Raw genomic sequence first — 21,845 nt, forward strand, 5'->3', positions numbered from 1 at the left:
AACAGTGGAAACAGTGTCAGACTTTATTTTTTTGGGCTCCAAAATCACTGCAGATGGTGACTGCAGCCATGAAATTAAAAGAGGCTTACTCCTTGGAATGAAAGTTATGACCAACCTTGATAGTATATTAAAAAGCAGAGACATTACTTTGTCCACAAAGGTCCATCTAGTCAAGGCTATGGTTTTTCCCGTGGTCATGTATGGATGTGAGAGTTGGACTGTGAAGAAAGCTGATCACCGAAGAATTGATGCTTTTGAACTGTGGTGTTGGAGAAGACTCTTGAGAGTCCCTTGTACCGCAAGGAGATCCAACCAGTCCATTCTAAAGGAGATCAATCCTGGGTGTTCATTGGAAGGACTGATGCTAAAGCTGAAAGTGCAATACTTTGGCCACCTCATGCGACGAGTTGACTCACTGGAAAAGAGTCTGATGCTGGGAGGGGTTGGGGGTGGGAGGAGAAGGGGAGGACTGAGAATGAGATGGCTGGATGGGATCACCGACTCTGTGGATGTGAGTTTGAGTGAACTCCAGGAGTTGGTGATGGACAGGGAGGCCTGGCGTGCTGTGATTCATGGGGTCGCGGAGAGTCGGACACGACTGAGCGACTGAACTGGACTGAACTGAATATTCCATTGTATGACTATCCAACATATAGTTTATTCATTTATCAGTTTATAGATGTTTCCATATTTTGACTGTTGTGAATAGTGCTACTACAAACATTTATGTACAAGTTTTTGACACAAAAGGCTGCATATTATATTATTCCATTTGTATGAAATGTCAGGAATAGACAAACGCATTCAGAAAACAGATTACTGATGGTAAGGGCCTGGGGAAAGGAGATTTGGGAGTGTTTGCTCAATAAATACAAGTTTTCCTTTTTGATAAAATATTCTGGAACATGCAAGGGGATAGTGCCAGTCATTGACAAAAAAATGTTCTGGAACTAGATGGTGGTGATAATTGCACAGTAATCAGAATATACTAAATATCACTAAAGATAAATTTTATATTATGTGTATTTTACTGCAAACAAAATTAGTAAGAAGTGAAAAATACCCAAATACATATAAAAACGGAAACGCATCAACTTCTTTGTTCTCAGTCCCTGACGTGGCCATTGTCAGTCTACTCTGTACAGTCTGATTTTCACGAAATTAAGATTCTATCATGCACGTGACCAAACAGTGTGCTTTTCACTTGATGGTTTATTGTAGACAATGCAGTGTATTCAAATTCAAGTATTTCTTTTCATGACAGCTGTATTTTTTAATGTAAGGGTATTCTGGAACTTAAATAATTCCTCTACTAATAGGTAATCAGATTTTTTTCCCTTATTTTTCCCACTGCTTACTCTGTTAAAATAAATATTTTTGTCATAGTTTAAAGGATCACTGCTTTTATTTCCATGAATTGATTCTCAAAAGAAAGACTTGTGAGTCAAATGACGTTGAAGAAAAGTATATTTTAATTTTAGAAGTTATTGCCAAGATATTGGGTTTGTTTGTTTTTAACACTGCAGTTAATACATTCATCAATGATATGCGTGTGTGCTAAGTCGCTTCAGTCATATCTGACTCTGTGATACTGCGGACTATAGCCTGCCAGGATCCTCTCTCCATGGGGATTCTCCAGGCAAGAATACTGAAGTGGGTTGCCATGCCCTCCTTCAGGGAATCTTTCCCATCCAGAGATCAAACCCCCATCTCTTATGTCTTCTGCATTGGCAGGTAGGTTCTTTACTACTAGTACCACCTGGGAAGCCCTGTCCATGATACAAAATATCCTTAAATATTCTTCTAAATTTTGATCAATTTGATGAGAAAAAATGGCATTGATTTTTATTTTAATATGCAGTTCCCTGGCCATTAATGAGGTTTATTTGTTAAATATTTTTCATAGGTTTATTTGTTATTAGGTATAATTTATTCTAGGAATTACTTATTTAGTTTTTTTTTGGTTTTTTTGGCCAATTTTTTCCCTATTGAAAATTTTTCTTATTAATTTACTGGAGATATTTCAAAATACTTTTTGCATAAAGTTACAGACAAGGATTGAAGTTATTTATTTATTTTCCATGTAGATGTGTATGCGTGGTTAGTTTCTCCAGTCGTGTCTGACTCTTTGCAACCCTGTAGCCCACCAGGCTCCTCTGTCCATGGGATTATCTAGGCAACAATGCTGGAGTGGGTTGTCATGCCCTCCTCTAGGGGATTTTCCTGACCCAGGGATCCAACCCGCATCTCCTGTGTCTCTTGCATTGCAGGCAGGTCCTTTACCACTGAGCCACTGGGGAAGCCCCTTTCCATACAGATATCCAATAACAAAAAACAATTGTTATACAGTCCTTTGCTAAAAGGGCTCTTCTTTCCTATTGAATTGTTTTGGTACCTTTTTTGAAAATCAGTTATCACATATGTAAAATTCTTCTGGATTTTCTATTCTGTTCCATGCATCTATTTTTTAGGCAAACACAATAATGATTACTATGGCTTTATAATAAGTGCTGAAAACAGATTTTGTGAGCCTAGCAAATTTGTTCTGTTCACATTGTTTCTGTGATCTTAAGTTCTTTGAAATTTCATATTAATTTTACAATAAATTAAGCCTGCTGGGATAATGATTAGCATGATGCTAAATGTATACAACAATTAGGAGATAATGAACTTGTTTATAGTATTGTGTCTTTTTATCTATGAGCACAGTCTGGTCCCCATCATCTTTTCATCCTTGGACCCAGGAAGATGGATAAAGAGCAACAGGAGAATTATGCATTGAATCTTAAAGCTTCTGCTCAAATGTGGCACATCTGGCACAAAACTTCTGCCCATATTATTTTAAATAACTAAGTCATGTTTCCAAGGCTTTAGTTAAAAAAAAAAGTGGGAATTATACTCCTTTTACAGCAATGGAAACAGTGTCAGACTTTATTTTTTTGGGCTCCAAAATCACTGCAGATGCTGATTGCAGCCATGAAATTAAAAGACGCTTACTCCTTGGAAGGAAAGTTATGACCAGCCTAGATAGCATATTAAAAAGCAGAGGCATTACTTTGTCAACCAAGGTCCGTCTAGTCAAGGCTATGGTGTTTCCCGTGGTCATGTATGGATGTGAGAGTTGGACTGTGAAGAAAGCTGATCGCAGAAGAATTGATGCTTTTGAACTGTGGTGCTGGAGATCCAACCAGTCCATTCGAAAGATCAATCCTCAGTGTTCATTGGAAGGACTGATGCTAAAGCTGAAACTGCAATACTTTGGCCACCTCATGCGATGAGTTGACTCACTGGAAAAGACTCTGATGCTGGGAGCGATTGGGGGTAGCAGGAGACGGGGACGACAGAGAATGAGATGGCTGGATGGCATCACCGACTCGATGGACATGAGTTTGAGTGAACTCCGGCAGTTGGTGATGGACAGGGAGGCCTGGCGTGCTGTGGTTCATGGGGTCGCTAAGAGTCGGACACGACTGAGCGACAGAACTGAACTGAGCCTTTATCTCCTCTTGTCATTTCCGCAACCATCAGATGCATACTCCTAATCATATTCTCCTATACTGAAATTGTGAGTCGCATTTCATTTTCCAACAAATCAATTACAGAACCCTCAGTTGGTTCAGTTTAGTTCAGTTGCTCAGTCATGTCTGACTCTTCGCGACCGCATGGAGTGCAGCACACCAGGCCTCCCTGTCCATCACCAACTCCCAGAGTTTACTCAAACTTGTATCTATTGAGTCGATGATGCCATCCAACTATCTCATCCTCTGTCGTCCCCTTCTCCTCTCATCTTCAATCTTTCCCAGCATCAGGGTCTTTTCAAATGAGTCACTCTTCATATCAGGTGGCCAAGGATTAGAGTTTCAGCTTCAACATCAGTCCTTCCAATGAATTTTCAGGACTGATTTTCTTTAGGATGGACTGGTTGTATCCTAAGGGATACAGTCTCTTGCAGTCCAAGGGTCTCTCAAGAATCTTCTCCAACACCACAGTTCAAAAGCATCCATTCTTCGGTGCTTATCTTTCTTTATAGTCCAACTCTCACATCCATACATGACTACTCGAAAAACAGCCTTGACTAGACAGAACTTTGTTGGCAGAGTAATGCCCCTGCTTTTTAATATGCTGTCTAGGTTGGTCACAACTTTTCTTCCAAGGAGTAAGCGTGTTTTTTATTTCATGGCTGCAATCATGGTCTGCACTGATTTAGGAGCCCAAAAAATTAAAGTCTGCCACTGTTTCCACTGTTTCTCCATCTATTTGCCATGAAGAGATGGGATTGGATGCCATGATCTTTTTTTTCTGATTGTGTGTTTTAAGCCAACTTTTTCATTCTCCTCATTCACCCACATAAAGAGGCTATTTAGTTCCTCTTTGCTTTCTGCTGTAAGGGTGGTGTCATCAGCATATCTAAGGTTATTGATATTTCTCCTGGCAATCTTGATTCCAGCTTGTGCTTCCACCAGCCCAGCATTTCTCATGATGTACTCTTCATATAAGTTAAATAAGCAGGGTGACAAAATACAGTCTTGATGTACTCCTTTTCCTATTTGGAACCAATCTGATGTTCCATGTCCAGTTCTAACTGTTGCTTCCTGACCCGCATATAGGTTTCTCAAGAGACAGGTCAGGTAGTCTGATATTCCCATCTCTTGAAGAATTTTCCACAGTTTTATTGTGATCCACACAGTCAAAGGCTTTGGCATTGTCAATAAAGCAAAAATAGATGTTTTTCTGGAACTCTCTTGCCTTTTCGATAATCCTGAGGATATTGGAAATTTGATTTCTGGTTCCTCTGCCTTTTCTAAAACCAGCTTGAACATCTGGAAGTTCACGGTTCATGTATTGCTGAAACCTGGCTTGGAGAATTTTAAGCATTACTTTACAAGCGTGTGAGATGAGTGCAATTGTGTGGTAGTCTGAGCATCCTTTGGCATTGCCTTTCTTTGAAATTGGAATGTGAACTGACCTTTCCCAGTCCTGTGGCCACTGCTGAGTTTTCCAATTTTGCTGGCATAATTCAGCACTTTCACAGCATCATCTTTTAGGCTGTGAAATAGCTCAGTGAAACAAAGCCAAGGCATGTAGGGCCATCCAAGATGGACAGGTCATGGTGGAGAGTTCTGACAAAATGTGGTCCACTGGAGAAGGGAATGGCAAACCACTTCGGTAGTCTTGCCTTGAGAATCCCATGAACAGTATGAAAAGGCAAAAAGATAGGACACTGAAAGATGAACTCCCCAGGTCGGTAGGTGCCCAATATGCTACTGGAGATCAGTGGAGAAAGAACTTCAGAAAGAATGAAGGGATGGAGCCAAAGCAAAAACAACACCCAGTTGTGGACATGACTCATAATAGAAGCAAGGTCCGATGCTATAAAGAGCAATATTGCATAACCTGAAATGTTAGGTCCATGAATCAAGGCAAATTGGAATAGTGAACATCGACATTTTAGGAATCAGAGAAGTAAAATAGACTGGAATGGGTGAATTTTACTCAGATGACCATTGTACTTACTACTGTGGGCAGGAATCCCTTAGAAGAAATGGAGTAACCATCATGTTCAATAAAAGAGTCTGAAATTCAGTACTTGGGTGCAGTCTCAACAATGACAGAATGATCTCTGTTCATTTCCAAGGCAAACCATTCAATATCACGGTAATCCAAGTCTATGCTCCGACCAGTAACAATGAAGAAACTGAAGTTGAATGGTTCTATGAAGACCTACAAGACCTTTTAGAACTAACACCAAAAAATAATGTCCTTTTCAGTACAGGGGATTGGAATGCAAAAGTAGGTCCTCCCTTAGGTAATAAAAAAAAAAAATGTATCTTAGACTATCTTCTGATCAAAGGAAGCTCTGGTATTTTTATCTTTCTCTGGAAAGTCCTTATAGTGAGGCTTTCTTATTTTAAGGCGTTAAAGTGAGGGATAAGATATTTCCTATTACAAGGAACATGCAAAAGAGATTAGCTTATTTATAAGGTTCCTTAGTCTGGTATTAGACTAACTAGATGGAATAGAAATTTCATGGAGTTATTTCAGAAGTATGCTGAAAATTTTCATTCCTTACCTTCCCTCACCCTTTTAGTGATATTTAAAAGGTATTTGTAAAAAAGATATGCATTAATATATGTAGATGACACTACCCTTATGTCAGGAAGTGAAGAGGCGCTCAAAAGCCTCTTGATGAAAGTGAAAGAGGAGAGTGAAAAGGTTGGCTTGAAGCTTAACATTCAGAAAACAAAAATCATGGCATCTGGTCCCATCACTTTATGGGAAATAGATGGAAAAACAGTGGAAACAGTGTCAGACTTTATTTTTTTGGGCTCCAAAATCACTGCAGATGCTGACTGCAGCCATGAAATTAAAAGACGCTTACTCCTTGGAAGGAAAGTTATGACCAACCTAGATAGTATATTAAAAAGCAGACATTACTTTGCCAACCAAGGTCCGTCTAGTCAAGGCTATGGTTTTTCCCGTGGTCATGTAGGAGTCGGACACGACTGAGCGACTGAACTGAACTGAGATATTCCCTACAATCCCAAAATAGGGCATATCAGTGAAACATTTGCAAGCAAAAATGCATAAAATGAAGCAGTAATTACCTTAGGACATAACTTGCTAATGGATGCACAATTGACCTGAGATAAAACACAGACACTCACAGATACAGTTCACAGGTATGCTGGCCAGATGCTAAGAACCTAAGTTTCATCCTGGGAAGAAGCTTGGCAGTGCCACTTCTTGCTATTCATGGATCTTGATGCCTCTATCACAACTCACTGTAAAATAAATGCCAAACACTATTTTTGCTTTTCTCCTTTTTTTATAAAAGCAAAAGTCTTCTTTGAATTTAAGTTAGCAAAACAGGCACTAATATAAGTCTTTTTCTGTAAAGCAAACTTTCAATAAACAAGGGACACTTGTAATTCTTTTAATCTTTACAAAAATCCTATGAGTCATAAATTATTATTTTCTCCAGTTTACAGTTGCAAAAAGTGAAGCCCAGAGAGTTTAATTAATATACCCAAGGTCATATTGCTAGAAATTACAAGACATAGTATTTGAAAGCTGTCAGTATGAGTCTAGAGTTTCTTTCCTGTTTCAGGAATTGTGATGATTGGTAAACTTCTATTTTTAGAATAAAACTATCATGCTCCAATGCAGAGATGAAAGCCGAGTTATCCAGTTATTAAAAAAATAAATGATTGTATGCAACATGTATTTAATGTGCTAATAAGGAATGTAAGTATGTTGAGAGGGATTTGACACCAAGCTTGGCCTTGCTCATTTTCTCTCCCAATCCTATGATATATTTCTATTTTACTTTACAGGAACATTTCCGACCCACTTTCAGCAATTTGAAACCATGGACCAAGAAAATAATTCAGGCGTGACGGAGTTTGTGTTGCACAGTCTTTCAGGTTCTCGAGAGCTACACCTTTTCTATTTTGCACTTTTTACACTTTTCTATTTATCTGTTGTGCTGGGGAACCTGCTCATAGTGCTCACAATCTTCTCTGAACCCTCCCTACACACAGCCATGCACTTTCTACTCAGTAACCTCTCCTTCACTGACGTGTGTCTGTCCACCTTTGCTTCCCCCAAAATGATTGCTGACTTCCTCGTGGAGCACAAGACCATCTCCTTTGAAGGCTGCATGGCCCAGATATTCTTCCTGCATGTCTTTGCCGGTGGTGAGATGATGCTCCTTGTGTCCATGGCAAACGATAGATACGTGGCCATATGTTGCCCCTGCATTATGTCACCATCATGAATGTGCGCAAGCGCATCAGCTTCGTGGTGGGCTCCTGGCTCACTGGGGTTCTGCACTCAGTCGGTCAGTTGGTCTTCACAGTAAACCTCCCATTCTGTGGCCCCAACAGAGTGGACAGTGTTCTCTGTGACCTGCCCCTGGTTATCACACTTGCCTGCACAGACACCTTCACTCTGGAGGTACTGATGCTGTCAGACAGCGCTCTAATGGCCGTGTGCTCCTTTGGGCTCTTGCTGGTCTCCTGCACGGTCATCCTGGGCACTGTGCGGCGGCTTTCCTCAGCGGGTATGGCCAAGGCAAGGGCCACCCTGACTGCCCACATCGCCATAGTAACCCTCCTCTTCAGGCCCTGCATCTTCATTTACGCCTGGCCTTTAGCAGTCTCCCAGTGGATAAGCTCCTCTCAATATTTTATACAGTTTTCACTCCTCTTTTAAACCCCTTGATCTACACCTTGAGAAATAAGGAGGTGATATCAGCAGTGCAGAAACTGGGGCACCGACAGGCGCGTTCCCAGCGGTCTTCCAGTTCTCCTTTGTGGCAAACACAGCCCGTGATGATAGCCAGGTCGGTGTACCTTCTTCTGTGAATTACTGTTGTGTCTCAAATACCATAGGACACATTTTCTTCCTTTTCATATCTTTTGCTTATAGAACAGCAAACTAGCTATCTTAGAAGAATAGGACACCCTGTCTTTTGCTTGTGAAATAATTTTTTTAAATTTCATGGCAAAATTATTTATAATGTTGGGAAGGGGTGGGGTGTATTTTTCCTATTACCCCTTGTGAGGTCTTGTGGATAAACTAGTAAAAAAACTGACACAAAGATTAACAGGGGAAAAAGAAACACATTTTAATTCATCCACGTGAAGCTCTCACAGAGATGAAACCTAATAAGAGGCCAAAGTAGGCAGCTTTTATACATTTTAGCCAAAAAACAAACAAACACAAAACAACAAATTTGTGAGGAATTGCAGGACAAAGAAACTTAGGATTTGGGTGCCCAGTTAGTGAAGAATCTAAGCAGAGTTTGCACTTGGGACAGTAAAGTAAAGAAGTAACAACGTTTGCTTCTGTAGGCTTCTTGGTCCAATTCCCTGTCTTTGGTGATAAGTGTGTCTTTCTACCTCCAGATACAGAGGGTGCAACCCCTCATATAAGAGAGTTCCTACTTTCAGCAGACAGAAATGTGGGTCAGAGTGTCCTTCTTGCATTGGTCATTTCTTAAGTAACTTTAAGAATCAAGATAGTAACTTTAATAATCAGTATGCCACTGAGGCACATTTTGAGGCAACCTACTATGGACACCAACCATAATATTAAAAGTCTTCTTTTTCTAAGGGGACCCTTGTAGATTATTGATGGAAATGTAAATTGGTACAGTAAAAAACATTATTAAAAAAACTAAAAATAGAACTGCCATATGATTTAGCAATTCCACTGTACACACACACGCACACACACACGTGGAAAAAATGAAATCACTAATTCAAAAAGATATACACACCTTGATATTCATAGTAGCCCTGTTTACAATAGCCATTATTAGAAGTAACTCGTGTCCATCAATAGATAAATGAATAAAAAAGATATATATATATATAAAGCAATGGAATATTACTCAGCCATATAAAAGAATGAAATTCTGTCTTTTGCATCAAGGTGGATGGACCTAGAGAATATTACATTTAGTAAAATAAGTTAGACACAGAAAAACAAATACACTATGATATCATTTATGTGCATTATTTAAAAAGTAAGCAAATGAAGGCATACAGTAAAACAGAAACACACTCACAGATATAGAAAGCAAACTAGTGATTATGAGTGGGGAGAAGAAATGGGAGAGGGGCCTGTTAGGGGTCTGGAATTAAGAGATACAAATGACTGTGTGAAAGTGAAAGTGAAGTCGTTCAGTCGTGTCCGACTCTTTGCGACCCCATGGACTGTAGCCTACCAGGCTTCTCCATCCATGGAATTTTCCAGACAAGAGTACTGGAGTGGGTTGCCATTTCCTTCTCCAGGGTATCTTTCCAACCGAGGGATCCAACCCAGGTCTCCAGCATTGCAGGGTGTCTGAGCCACCAGGGAAGCCAAAAATACACAAATGGCTGTGTATAAAATAGATATGCAACAGGGATACACTGTATAGTACAGAGTATTATAGCCATTATCCTGTAATAACTTCTGCTGCTGCTGCTGCTAAGTCACTTCAGTCGTGTCCGACTCTGTGCGACCCCATAGACGGCAGCCCACCAGGCTCCCCCGTCCCTGGGATTCTCCAGGCAAGAACACTGGAGTGGGTTGCCATTTCCTTCTCAAATGTGTGAAAGTGAAAAGTGAAAGTGAAGTCACTCAGTCGTGTCCGACTCCTAGCGACCCCATGGACTGCAGCCTACCAGGCTCCTCGTCCATGGGATTTCCCAGACAAGAGTACTGGAGTGGCTTGCCATTGAATATAAACTGTAAAAATACTGAATCAGTATGCTGTACTCCTGAAGCTAATATAATATTTTAAATCAACTATATGTCAATAAAAGTCTTCTTTTCCTAAAAGAAAGTGATCAAATTCAAGCTTCTTCCAATATACTTGGTAAATATGGAGATGTACAAAATACCAATATGTATAATATGTAAATCATATTTTCAAGTTTTAGGATAGTAATTAATTTACAGTTATTTTCTAGTCATCATTTTATCTGGTATCCTTATTGTCATAAATTTTACAGATGAGGAAAACTTAGCACAGTTCTCACCATTTTAGTTGACAGAATAAGTCCTTCTGATTGTAGACTTCATTCCCTGTCTCTTCTTTCTTCATATATGTATACAAACACAAACAACTGTATTCCTTGCTATTCAAGCTATATTTATCTGAACAAAAGCCTCTTGATGAAAGTGAAAGAGGAGAGTGAAAAGGTTGGTTTGAAGCTCAACATTCAGAAAACAAAGATCATGGCATCTGGTCCCATCACTTCATGGGAAATAGATGGAAAAACAGTGGAAACAGTGTCAGACTTTGTTTTTTTGGGCTCCAAAATCACTGCAGATGCTGATTGCAGCCATGAAATTAAAAGACGCTTGCTCCTTGGAAGGAAAGTTATGACCAACCTTGATAGTATATTAAAAAGCAGAGACATTACTTTGCCAACCAAGGTCCGTCTAGTCAAGGCAATGGTTTTTCCCGTGGTCATGTATGGATGTGAGAGTTGGACTGTGAAGAAGGCTGATCGCCGAAGAATCGATGCTTTTGAACTGTGGTGTTGGAGAAGACTCTTGAGAATCCCTTATACTACAAGGAGATCCAACCAGTCCATTCTAAAGGCGATCAATCCTGGATGTTCATTGTAGGGACTGATGCTAAAGCTGAAACTCCAATACTTTGGCCACCTCATGCGATGAGTTGACTCACTGGAAAAGACTCTGATGCTGGGAAAGGTTGGGGGCGGGAGAAGAAGGGGACGACGGAGAATGAGATGGCTGGATGACATCACCGACTCTGTGGACATGAGTTTGAGTGTACTCCGGGAGTTGGTGATGGACAGGGAGGCCTGGCGTGCTGTGATTCATGGGGTCGCGGAGAGTCGGACACGACTGAGCGACAGAACTGAACTGAACTGAACTGAAGGAACTAATTACACTGAGATAAATTTTTTGGCAGATTATTTCTTGCAGTCTAAAGTCTCATTGCAAACGAACCAAACTTAGAGGTCAAGGAGCACATAGGTTATGTTGCAGAACTCATCTGAACTCAGAAACCAAATAGATTTGCATATTTACTTTAACGATGTTACAAATACTAAAACGTGACTCCACAAGTAATGTTTACATATTTCAGTGTATTAAATCGAAGTTCAGAATTGACACTTAAAGTTGGGGATTCAAAGAGTACATACAAAAATAGACATCTCTCCATATATAAAGAGAGGACTTTTTTCTGATAGTGTTAAACGTGTGACTTTGCTTGATGTATTCTCCTCCCTATCTCCATGTCATGCCCTCTTAATTTACGTTGACCAATAAAACATAATTGAGAATACATATTTTAAGGCTCTCTAAAAGTATAAAATCATTATTTTGAATTTTCAAAAGAAGGTTACATTTTCTAACTTAAATTTAATATTCAATTTTTACTCATAATGTAACCTTCTTTCACCAGTTAGAAAACTGAGAGTGAGTGTCATACAAATTAATTTAGTTGAACACACTCATAATTGGCAAGAAGAAGAAATGATTCAAGTAAATTTAACTTCTTTTTTTTTTTTTTCTTGAAGTTAATACACCTTTGCTTGACCTCATCAGGTAAAATAAGGTAGAGTGAGGCAATCAGCTGTTCAATTCAGTCACAGGTATGAGTGTTGAAACAACCCCATGTGTAATCAGAAGTCACAAGCAGGGCAACTGCAGGTTCTGAAAGGAGACCTGATTGGGTCCATGCCAGAAATTAGGCAGCCTAGTTTCTGGGGTGGGATATGGTCATCAATTCCATGCTGTCTGTTCTTAGGATTTCTGCTATCAGTGCCTGATTCACGAGAATCTCACCTGATGGGACCAACCAACAAATTACCTCCAGTCTCTGGCCCAAGGTAATTTGCAAGAGCACCTTTTCATCCCTCATGTAGGCCTGTGGAACTCATGCTGATAAAGACTCATGATTCATGGTAGCTACTGACAAGAATTTTATGAAAAATAAATTCACCCAGTTTTGTGACTTGAGTTTTAGTATTACATGACTTGAAAGTTATAATACTGAATTTAACTTCTGACTTCTGGTCTTTAAAAGAAAGTCCATGACCAAAGGCAAATTATGCTCTTGATATACCATATATATATAGAAGAAATAATTGTATGGAATAGGATTTAATGCCAATTATATTTTAAGCAGTTTTAGACTCATTTTTCCTCCATAAATTTACCATTCTGTAAGGTTCTGTTGATTCTTCTGTGAAACACAGACTTAAAAGATAATAACCTAATTAGGCGTGTGTAATACAACAATGGGAATGATAAAGCAAAACATATATTCAATGATCACATAAAGTTTATAAATTGTACTTTTATATATCATCTCATTCCATCCTTACAAAATATCCATGAATTAGAAAACCAAGCTTACACCTCTATTGGCAACACTGTTGAAACTTAAATAATAAAAATACTTATGAGTTTTTGGTATTATTTAACAGAAATGAAGGACATCATAGTATCTGAAATAGTGGAAGTTTTGGGAGGGGGATGTTGATGGAAAGTGACGGTAGGTCATGAAAATGATGGGCAGTGCTTGGCTATCAGGGGTAAATTTTGTTTGTGCAGGACTGTTTGGGTCTGGGAACTTCAGTGAAAGTACGGACTAGCAGAGAAAACTAAGTAGCACAAGGAAAAGACCAAAATATCTGTTTTCACTCTGAACTTATGGATATAAAAAGGCTTCCTCTTGGAAATTACAATAGTAGGATTACCTACATATAAGTTTAGAGTTTGAATTTATATGCTGTGTATATTTTGAACACAATTACCTGATAAAATCACATATGATATTGAGAACTCAGGGGCTTCCATGGTGGGCAATGGTGAAGAATCTGCCTGCCAATGCAGGACATGAAGGAGACATGAGTTCTATCTCTGGGTCAGGAGGATCCCCTGGAGGAGGAAGTGGCAACCTCCACCAGTATTCTTCCTGAAGAATCCCATGGACAGAGGAGCCTGGCAGGCTACTGTTCATGGGGTGGCAAAGAGTCGGACACAACTGAGCACAACACAGTACTCAGTATTGAGAACTCAAAGAGACAATGAAGTTTGGGTGGCTTTTGGAAAAGCAAAAACAAAATTGTTTCTGAAGGATCATATGGATTTAGACACATGAAGTCCTGCTTCTGAACGCAGAAGAATTGATGCTTTTGAACTGTGATGTTAGAGAAGACTCTTGAGAGTCCCTTGGACTGCAAGGAGATCCAACCAGTTCATTATCCTAAAGGAGATCAGTCCTGGGTGTTCATTGGAAGGACTGATGTTGAAGCTGAAACTCCAATACTTTGCCGACCTGATGCGAAGAGCTGACTCTCTGGAACAGACCCTGATGCTGGGAAAGGTTGAGGGCAGGAGGAGAAGGGGACGACAGAAGATGAGATGGTTGGATGGCATAACCGACTCAATGGACATGAGTTTGAGCAAGCTTCAGGAGTTGGTGATGGACAGGGAGGCCTGGCGTGCTGCGGTTCATGGGGTCACAAAGAGTCAGACACAACTGAGCGACTGGACTGAACTGAAGTCCTGCTGAGTTTGAGTTCACAGTCAAACTCACAAAACACGAGGAACATATCCCCAGGAAACAAGAGTCAGCAGACAAAATAGATTAACCTCCCCCTCAAATCAGTAGTAAATCTATTAGATATATAAGAAATATGTTCAAAATGACTAAATATATATAGCAAATAAAAAGGAGAAAATATTACCATCATAAAGTAAAAGCAGGTGACTTCTGCTTAGGGTAAAAAGAGTAGACATAATTTTCCATAGTCCTCCTGCTAAATACAATTATAATAGTGGACATAATCTACAAAACGAACATTATAAGAAGGGAGACTGGATAGGGGCCCAAGGAATGACATTATATAACTTAAAAAGCCAACAACTCAGGAACTCTAATGAGAAAAGAAAAAATCAAATCCTAACAAAATCTTGTTCATTCAAGCTGAAGAACCAAGAAGGCAGCTGGCAAGACAGAAAACTTCCAAAATAAAATTTCTACTCCAGCCAAACACCATACCAAAAAATCTTTCATCCCCACTTCACACTAGCAAAGGCCAATGGATAGCTTAGACTCCTATCCCTGGCTAACTGTAAAAATGTACCCAAATACCCCCACCTCCTGAGATGGTGTCAGAGGAGGGCATGGAGGGAGCCAGAGCTCTCATCTTTGTCAGACTATAATCAGTTCCTCCTCCCTTGGTGTAAGTGGGTAGCAGCATCAGCCTCCAATCCCTCCCAGCCAGGTAGTATTGAAGGAGACCTCAGGAGGAGCCAGAACTCTCTCCCACCCAGCAATGACTAGAAGCTCCTCACTTATCCTTGGGTATTGAGAATCCAGACTTCTATCCCCACTGGACCTGAGAAGGTGTTGTTCCCCCATCTTCATTTTTTTTTTTTTTCCTGTAAAAAAAAAAAAAAATGTGGGTTGAGTCTCTCTTATCATCAAAGATGTCATGCTCATCACATGATTTTTATCGTGCTTTTATTTTACTAACCTTAGAAGAAATGGGTACTAGCTTTTAGGTAGAGAATGAGGCCCAGTGATTCACCATCATTCCCACATACAAATGGAGAAACTGAGATTCAGGAATTGTGTTTTACCCAAAAGAATATGGCTGGTTAGCCCCTAAGTTCAAATATTTCTCCAGGCATGTAGGCAGATAGTGAGGTTGGGTTCTCTGAAGAGTTAAAAGCCAAGTACAGTGAGGGTGCAAAATAAAGAGCAGACTGGTTTCCCTTTAAGCTAAGGATAAACAGAGGCTAAATTTGTGGAAAATATGTGGAAACCCATCCAACAAGGAATATACATATTTATGATTCCAATTCCTTCAAGTCTTTGCTCAAATAGAATGTATAGCAGGTACCTCTCAAAGCAATTTATAAACAAGCGAGCTAAACAGACTGCTTTAAATAAGGTTAGTGAAGTTTGTTATGTAGATTCCTTGGTGTCATCTCAGGTGGTAAGGATCTAGAGTTGTCTCTGATTAACTTCTGACCTTCCTGGCAGAAAGGAGAAGGGAACACCCACACAAATGTATGTCCTGGATTTAGGCAGATAGGGAGGACAGAGAGCTTTGCTTATATCTGTTTCTTCTCAATTGTCCTGAGATTAAAATGATTCTTAAGCCAAAGTGGCATATTTCAGGGTGGTATATTTTGCTACCTTTCACAGTGTTTTATTACTAATAAAGATGAAGGAAATATAGCAAAACATTAAAATATGGCAAAGTTGAACACTATACAAAGACATTTAACAGTTCTCTTTGAGTATACTTGAAATGTTAAAGTAGTTTTACAGAAGGGTAAACTGAGGCTCAGAGTTAAATGATTTACCTAATAACTTATTCTTAGTTATTAATAGAGTTGGGACACGATTGAGTGACTGAACTGAACTGAAACTGAGGCTCAGAGTTAAATGATTTACCTAATAACTTATTCTTAGTTATTAATAGAGTTGGGAACAAGAATCTACCTCCTTTAAGTTCTTATTCTTTGTCCTTTCCTCTGTATACGTCCCAAGGGCTGAAAGACTCTCCCTTTTTCTCCTGTGATTCTATGGCCCTCATTATAATTGTCAGCAGCGTGGGATGCTATTTACTTTGTTCCAAAGGGAATATGTAGTGGAAAGTATTAATAATACCCATTGGAAGATGAACCTTTGCTATCTATTGCGACATCTCCAAAGCTTCAGTTGGTCACTTAGATAAAACCATGCACTATTCCAATTTGACAGGAGAAAAAGGCATCTATGACCAGGTGGAAAAAGTTAATCCCACAATAGAAAATTGAAGAGTTCAATTTACATCTCTGATATATCTTGTATCAGGTAGGTTATATCTAACAAAAATGTACATAAAAAATAGATTGTGTCCAGGTACGTATTGCATTATTACATTGTGCCTCAAAGAGAATCCACAGATGGGAGGAAAATGTATTAGAAGTAACAGAAAATGAGTCAAGATGAGAATGTTCATGTGTTTTAGCAGGTTTGGAAGAATTTGTGAGAGATTATGTAAGAAGGTGAAGTATTCTTGGGCAGATTATGACAAACTCCAATTGTACCTTAAAAAATCCATTATGCCACGCTTACCTAGCACCTGAATAAATAAACATGAAAATCAAGGCTATATATTTCTTTGTGGATACAGGCCTATGAAGGAAAACTATAAAAAAACTGTGGAAATGTTAATACCAAATTCAGCTTATAGTTTTGTGGTTGTATATCTTTGCATCAATGATTTACTTTACACTCTGTAAAAGTGGATTTTACAAGATTTATTTAAACCTATAGAAATACTGTGCAAATTTCTTGTTAAGATTCTCATTATTTTTTATCACTCTTTAAAAGCTTAGTAAACAGACTGCTGTTTATTTCCAATACAAAAAATAAGTAATTTCCTCTATGCTGCAATTCAAAGGGATTATTTTATTCCCTTTGAATTTGTTGGTTTGATTATGGGCACTGGTTTTAACAACTCAAGTATGAGCTTGTATTATTAATGAGATGAAGTATTTTTGTTCCGTGTGGAGATGAAGTTTATGTAGGCAGTTTATGCTTTGTAGACAATTTACTGGGAAGGCCTCTGAGCACAGGGAGATGAGAAGATAGAAATACTAAGCAAAATGATAGATATGGAGTGGAATATATTTCAGTTAGCACTAAGTGCGTTTATGGAAAGTCTATTCCATGCAGAATATCTGCACTATATCCTGTGAGCTGTACATAAGATGCACAAGTATTCAAGCATCGCTCCATGTGGTGGGAAATGTTAGCTACCCACAAACTCTTACCTTAAAAGAGCAATGATATACATGTAAGTAAATCACCTCAACAAAGTTAGGAGGTGAGAAATTTCAGCTTAAGCTCTGTGAAGACTTTTTGAGGAGATGACATTTGCATTGGAATAGACCATCTATTTGTGAAAGATAGGAAAAAATGAATAGGTAGTGTTTACCAGCTTAATAAATGATTGAGTGTTTCTTTGCTAGAGAGCAGTGTAGATAAAACCACATGAAACCATGTATACTTTGTTGTCAAGGTAAAGAATTTAAAATTTATTTTTTCACTTTAACGAGTAATGAGATGTTACAAGTGGAAGAGAGAGGAAAAAGTAAGGTTTACAGCCTGGAAGAATAACAGTGACAGTTACACAATGAAAAATCCTGGAAGGGGAAACGGTTGAATTAGGAGAAAAGTTGTGAGCCAGAAATGTACCTTATTCTCATAATTGATACACACTGTGTTCACGGGATTTCCCAGGCAAGAATATTGGACTGGATTGTGATTTCCTTCACCAGGCTATTTCCCAATCCAGGGATAGAGCCTCCATCTCCTGCATTGGCAGGCGGGTTCTTTTTACTAGTAGCCACCAGGAAGCCCATATAATGGAATATTACTAATTCCTCCAGGGGATCTTCTTGACCCAGGGATCAAACCCGTGCCTCGTGTCTCATATCTCACGCCTTGGCAGGCAGGTTCTTTAGCACTAGCAGCATCTGGGAACCCCTTTATACACGTTGTATTCATACAATAAACATTTTCACTAGGTAGAGTTCATAATTTTATGTAATAAGTTCATAAACTTGAGCAAGAACAACTTTAGAGATGGGGAAACAGAAAGAAAGTGAGTCCACATGGAAAAGGTAATAAAATAATGTATGGTATATTTCAGAATACTGCAATTACATACTGTTATAAACACTGTTGCCACTAACACATTCATTTAATTTTTAATTTTTTAAGATGGATTCTCTTAATAGTTCGACTCCAGAGATGTAGGATGAATAAATTCTGGAGATCTAACATACAGCATGGTGACTATAGTTAGTAGTAATGCATTATATATTTAAAATTTGCTGAGAGACTGGATTTTAATTGTTTTACAAATGAAAATATAACTATGTGGGATAATGGATATGTTAATATTAGCTTGATTGTGATAATAATTTCACAGTGTATACAAGTACCAAAATATCACACTGTATACCTTAAATATGTTTTACTCATCAGTTACTACTCAATAAAGCTAGAGAGGGTGGGATTGAGAGTCTAGGACTATATCCCAGAGACAGAGTGAGACTTTAACTTCTTATATGAAATAGGCAGTTGAACACATATATGCTCTTACATGGGGGTAAGATCACTTCTCACTCTAAGGTTCATTACTATAAATGTGATCAATGGTTAATTGTGAGAACAAATACAGCTATAAATAGAGCTTCCTGAAAGGTTTTTTTTTTTTTTTTTCAGTTCAATGGAATTGGATTTATATAGCAGGGCTATATTATTACAGGGAAGAAATGAAATGCAAGTTTGAAATAATTCTCAGGATTATTCTGATTCCAAATAAATATATTTAAAGGAGCATGGGGCATTTATAATTCAATTATTTTTTATTTCTCTATGCTGAAACAACTAGTCTTTAATTATGAAGATGTCTTAATAATCTCATGGAGGACACTAGGCAAGGGGATCATAAATTATTCTAAATCTAATCTTTATAGGCAAGCATAATGGAAAATTTAGGTTTTGTTTTTAAATTATTAAGCAAAGACGAGTTTTAGATAATTAAGATAAAGTTATAGTATGTATTTTAAGAAATTATGCAAAAGAGTAATTGACAGTCTAGGTTGCAACTATAGACCTGGAAAATATATATTCAACAGTATCTCCTTAGTAGGAACTGTTTAAATTGTTATTATTCCTGCAATAGTAGTAAAGTTTTGTTTACATTGTGATCATGATAAGTTAGGTCATGAATGAGCTTCTTTACTACTGTGTGAAAGATCATTAAGACTATCCCAAAACTCAAGGGATTCTAATGAGACTGGTAAAATTATTTGGACATTCTCACAAGCTCCTTCTGACTCTTCAGATATATTATCATGGTCTCTTCAAAATTTTTCATTCAGCAAATATGCATTATATCTGGTATCTCAGAATCCTTTACATTAAAAGTGTTATAGTTTGTAATTCTGATTCCCCCAATTTCCCTTCTTCAGGATTGTTTCAGAGCAAGTCTTTAGCCTGGATCCATGGATAAGATCAATTCATCGGTGGTGTCTGAGTTTGTGTTACTGGGACTCTCTAGTTCTCAGGAGATCCAGATTTTCTTTTTTGTTTTCTTCTCTGTGTATGTGGTCATTGTGCTGGGAAACCTTCTCATTATCCTCACAGTGACTTCTGACAACAGCCTGCACTCTCCCATGTACTTTCTCTTGGGAAACCTTTCCTTTGTGGACATCTGTCAGGCTTCCTTTGCTACTCCTAAGATGATTACTGATTTTCTGAGTGAACACAAGACCATCTCCTTCAGTGGCTGCATAGCTCAGATTTTCTTCACTCACCTTTTCACTGGAGGGGAGATGGCGCTACTTGTCTCCATGGCCTACGACAGATACGTAGCCACATGCAAACCCCTGCGCTGTGTCGTCACCATGAGCCGAAGGACGTGCGCTGCTCCGGTAATGATCTCCTGGGCTGTGGGCTTGGTGCACACACTAAGCCAGTTGTCATTTACTGTGAATCTGCCTTTTTGTGGGCCCAATGTAGTAGGCAGCTTTTTTTGTGACCTCCCTCGAGTGACCAAACTTGCCTGCCTGGACTCTTACGTCATTGAAATCCTAATTGTAGTCAATAGTGGAATCCTTTCCTTAAGCACTTGCTCACTCTCGGTCAGCTCTTACATCATTATTCTCATCACTGTCTGGTTTAAGTCTGCTGCTGCAATGGCCAAAGCATTTTCTACTCTGGCTGCCCATATTACTGTAGTAATAGTATTCTTTGGACCTTGCATATTCATCTATGTGTGGCCCTTTACCATCTACCCTGTGGATAAAGTTCTTGCCATATTTTATACCATTTTCACTCCCATTCTAAACCCTATTATTTATACATTAAGGAACAAAGATACGAAGACTGCCTTGAGGAAAATTATGACCCATTATTTGAGGCCCAAGAAAATTTCTGAAATGCCAGTAATAGTGAGGAATTCCCTTTATTAAGACCAAATTCATTCAAATTCCACAAATCAATAGTCTGTTTATAAATATTTTCAACATGCTTGCATGGTATATCTTAAATGTGGTGAAAATAACGAAGAAGATTTAGAGATATTTAGTGGATATTAAGTTTTTTCCCTGATATCATCTTAGCAAAAGTTACATATCCAAGAATAGGAAAAAAAAATCATGACTACTGGTTCTGGAGATAAGTTATGGGATGGTTGTATATAGATACCATAGATGCTTTAGTTATAGGTAAATATAAATAGGATGGGAAAAAAGAATGAGTAGCTGATTCTTTGGTGGGGATAACTTTAGAAATTTTTAAAAATCTTATGAGTTTCCTAATTTACATGCCTAAGAATCAATATAGGCAAATAGTGTTCAAGATTCTGAAACTGAATTTTCCCATCCAGAGGACAGCAGCTTCACTGATTTAAGATAAGTGCATAAAATTAAGTGAAGATTCTTCAGTTAAGAGATTTCTCCTCCAATATCAATTATGCCTATCCCATATTATTTTCCAATAATTAGCAGTGCTTTAAAGTATGGAACTAAATATAATTGGAAGTTTACTTTTCAAATATTTAGTGGGCTTTCTCTGATCAGTTAAGGAAATGCCAGTTTCCTCTGAAATTACTAGTTGCAGAAGACAGGAGAATCTTTAAAGCTGACCAATTCAACACTGACTTTTCAGTCTGTTCTATAAGGAGCTGTGCAGCACTCTTTGTATGTGGGCCAAATACAAAGTTCTTTGTTATAATGATCAATGTTAAACATACATCCTGGTTAGCAATCAGGACCCCACAAATGGATCTCTACCCTGGACTCTGGGGACAGTTAGGAAAATTATTACTGTTGATTAGACCTTCTAATTTTACTTTCCCAAATCTCTCAATTCATACAAGGCAAATAGATTATGGAAATATTAGTCTCTCTTTTATGCTAAGAATGAAAACTCTAATTTTGCACTTTATTGTTTGCCTTTTTTATTTATTGTTGCACTTTATTGTTCAGTTATACATTGTAATGTGAAGGCATTGGTTTTTAGTTTGGGTAAACTGATTTGGTAGGTAATTTTTGACATTGAAATCTATATGCCATATATCAGTTCAGTTCAGTTCAGTCGCTCAGTCGTGTCCGACTCTCCGCGACCCCATGAATTACAGCACGCCAGGCCTCCCTGTCCATCACCAACTCCCGGAGGTCACTCAAACTCATGTCCACAGAGTTGGTGATGCCATCCAGCCATCTCATTCTCTGTCGTCCCCTTCTCCTCCCGCCCCCAACACTTCCCAGCATCAGAGTCTTTTCCA

The 21,845-nt window shown here is 38.6% G+C and overlaps 1 protein-coding gene and 1 pseudogene across 1 annotated transcript; both read left to right on the forward strand.

Annotated features, from left to right (window-relative positions):
* The first annotated feature begins 7,369 nt into the window (after positions 1 to 7,369).
* On the forward strand, positions 7,370 to 8,366 carry LOC148776736 (olfactory receptor 4K15-like; annotated as a pseudogene).
* An 11,194-nt stretch (positions 8,367 to 19,560) lies between these two features.
* LOC148776737 (olfactory receptor 4K5-like) lies at positions 19,561 to 20,529 on the forward strand. Its single transcript, XM_088840383.1, has one exon. It carries the CDS (start codon positions 19,561 to 19,563, stop codon positions 20,527 to 20,529), a length of 969 nt encoding a protein of 322 aa, XP_088696509.1.
* Positions 20,530 to 21,845: the final 1,316 nt, after the last annotated feature.

This window comes from Moschus berezovskii, chromosome 9, assembly GCF_049115385.1.
Source record: "Moschus berezovskii isolate FMDL1 chromosome 9, NW_MosBer_1.0, whole genome shotgun sequence".
NCBI classification, from domain to species: Eukaryota; Metazoa; Chordata; class Mammalia; order Artiodactyla; family Moschidae; genus Moschus; species Moschus berezovskii.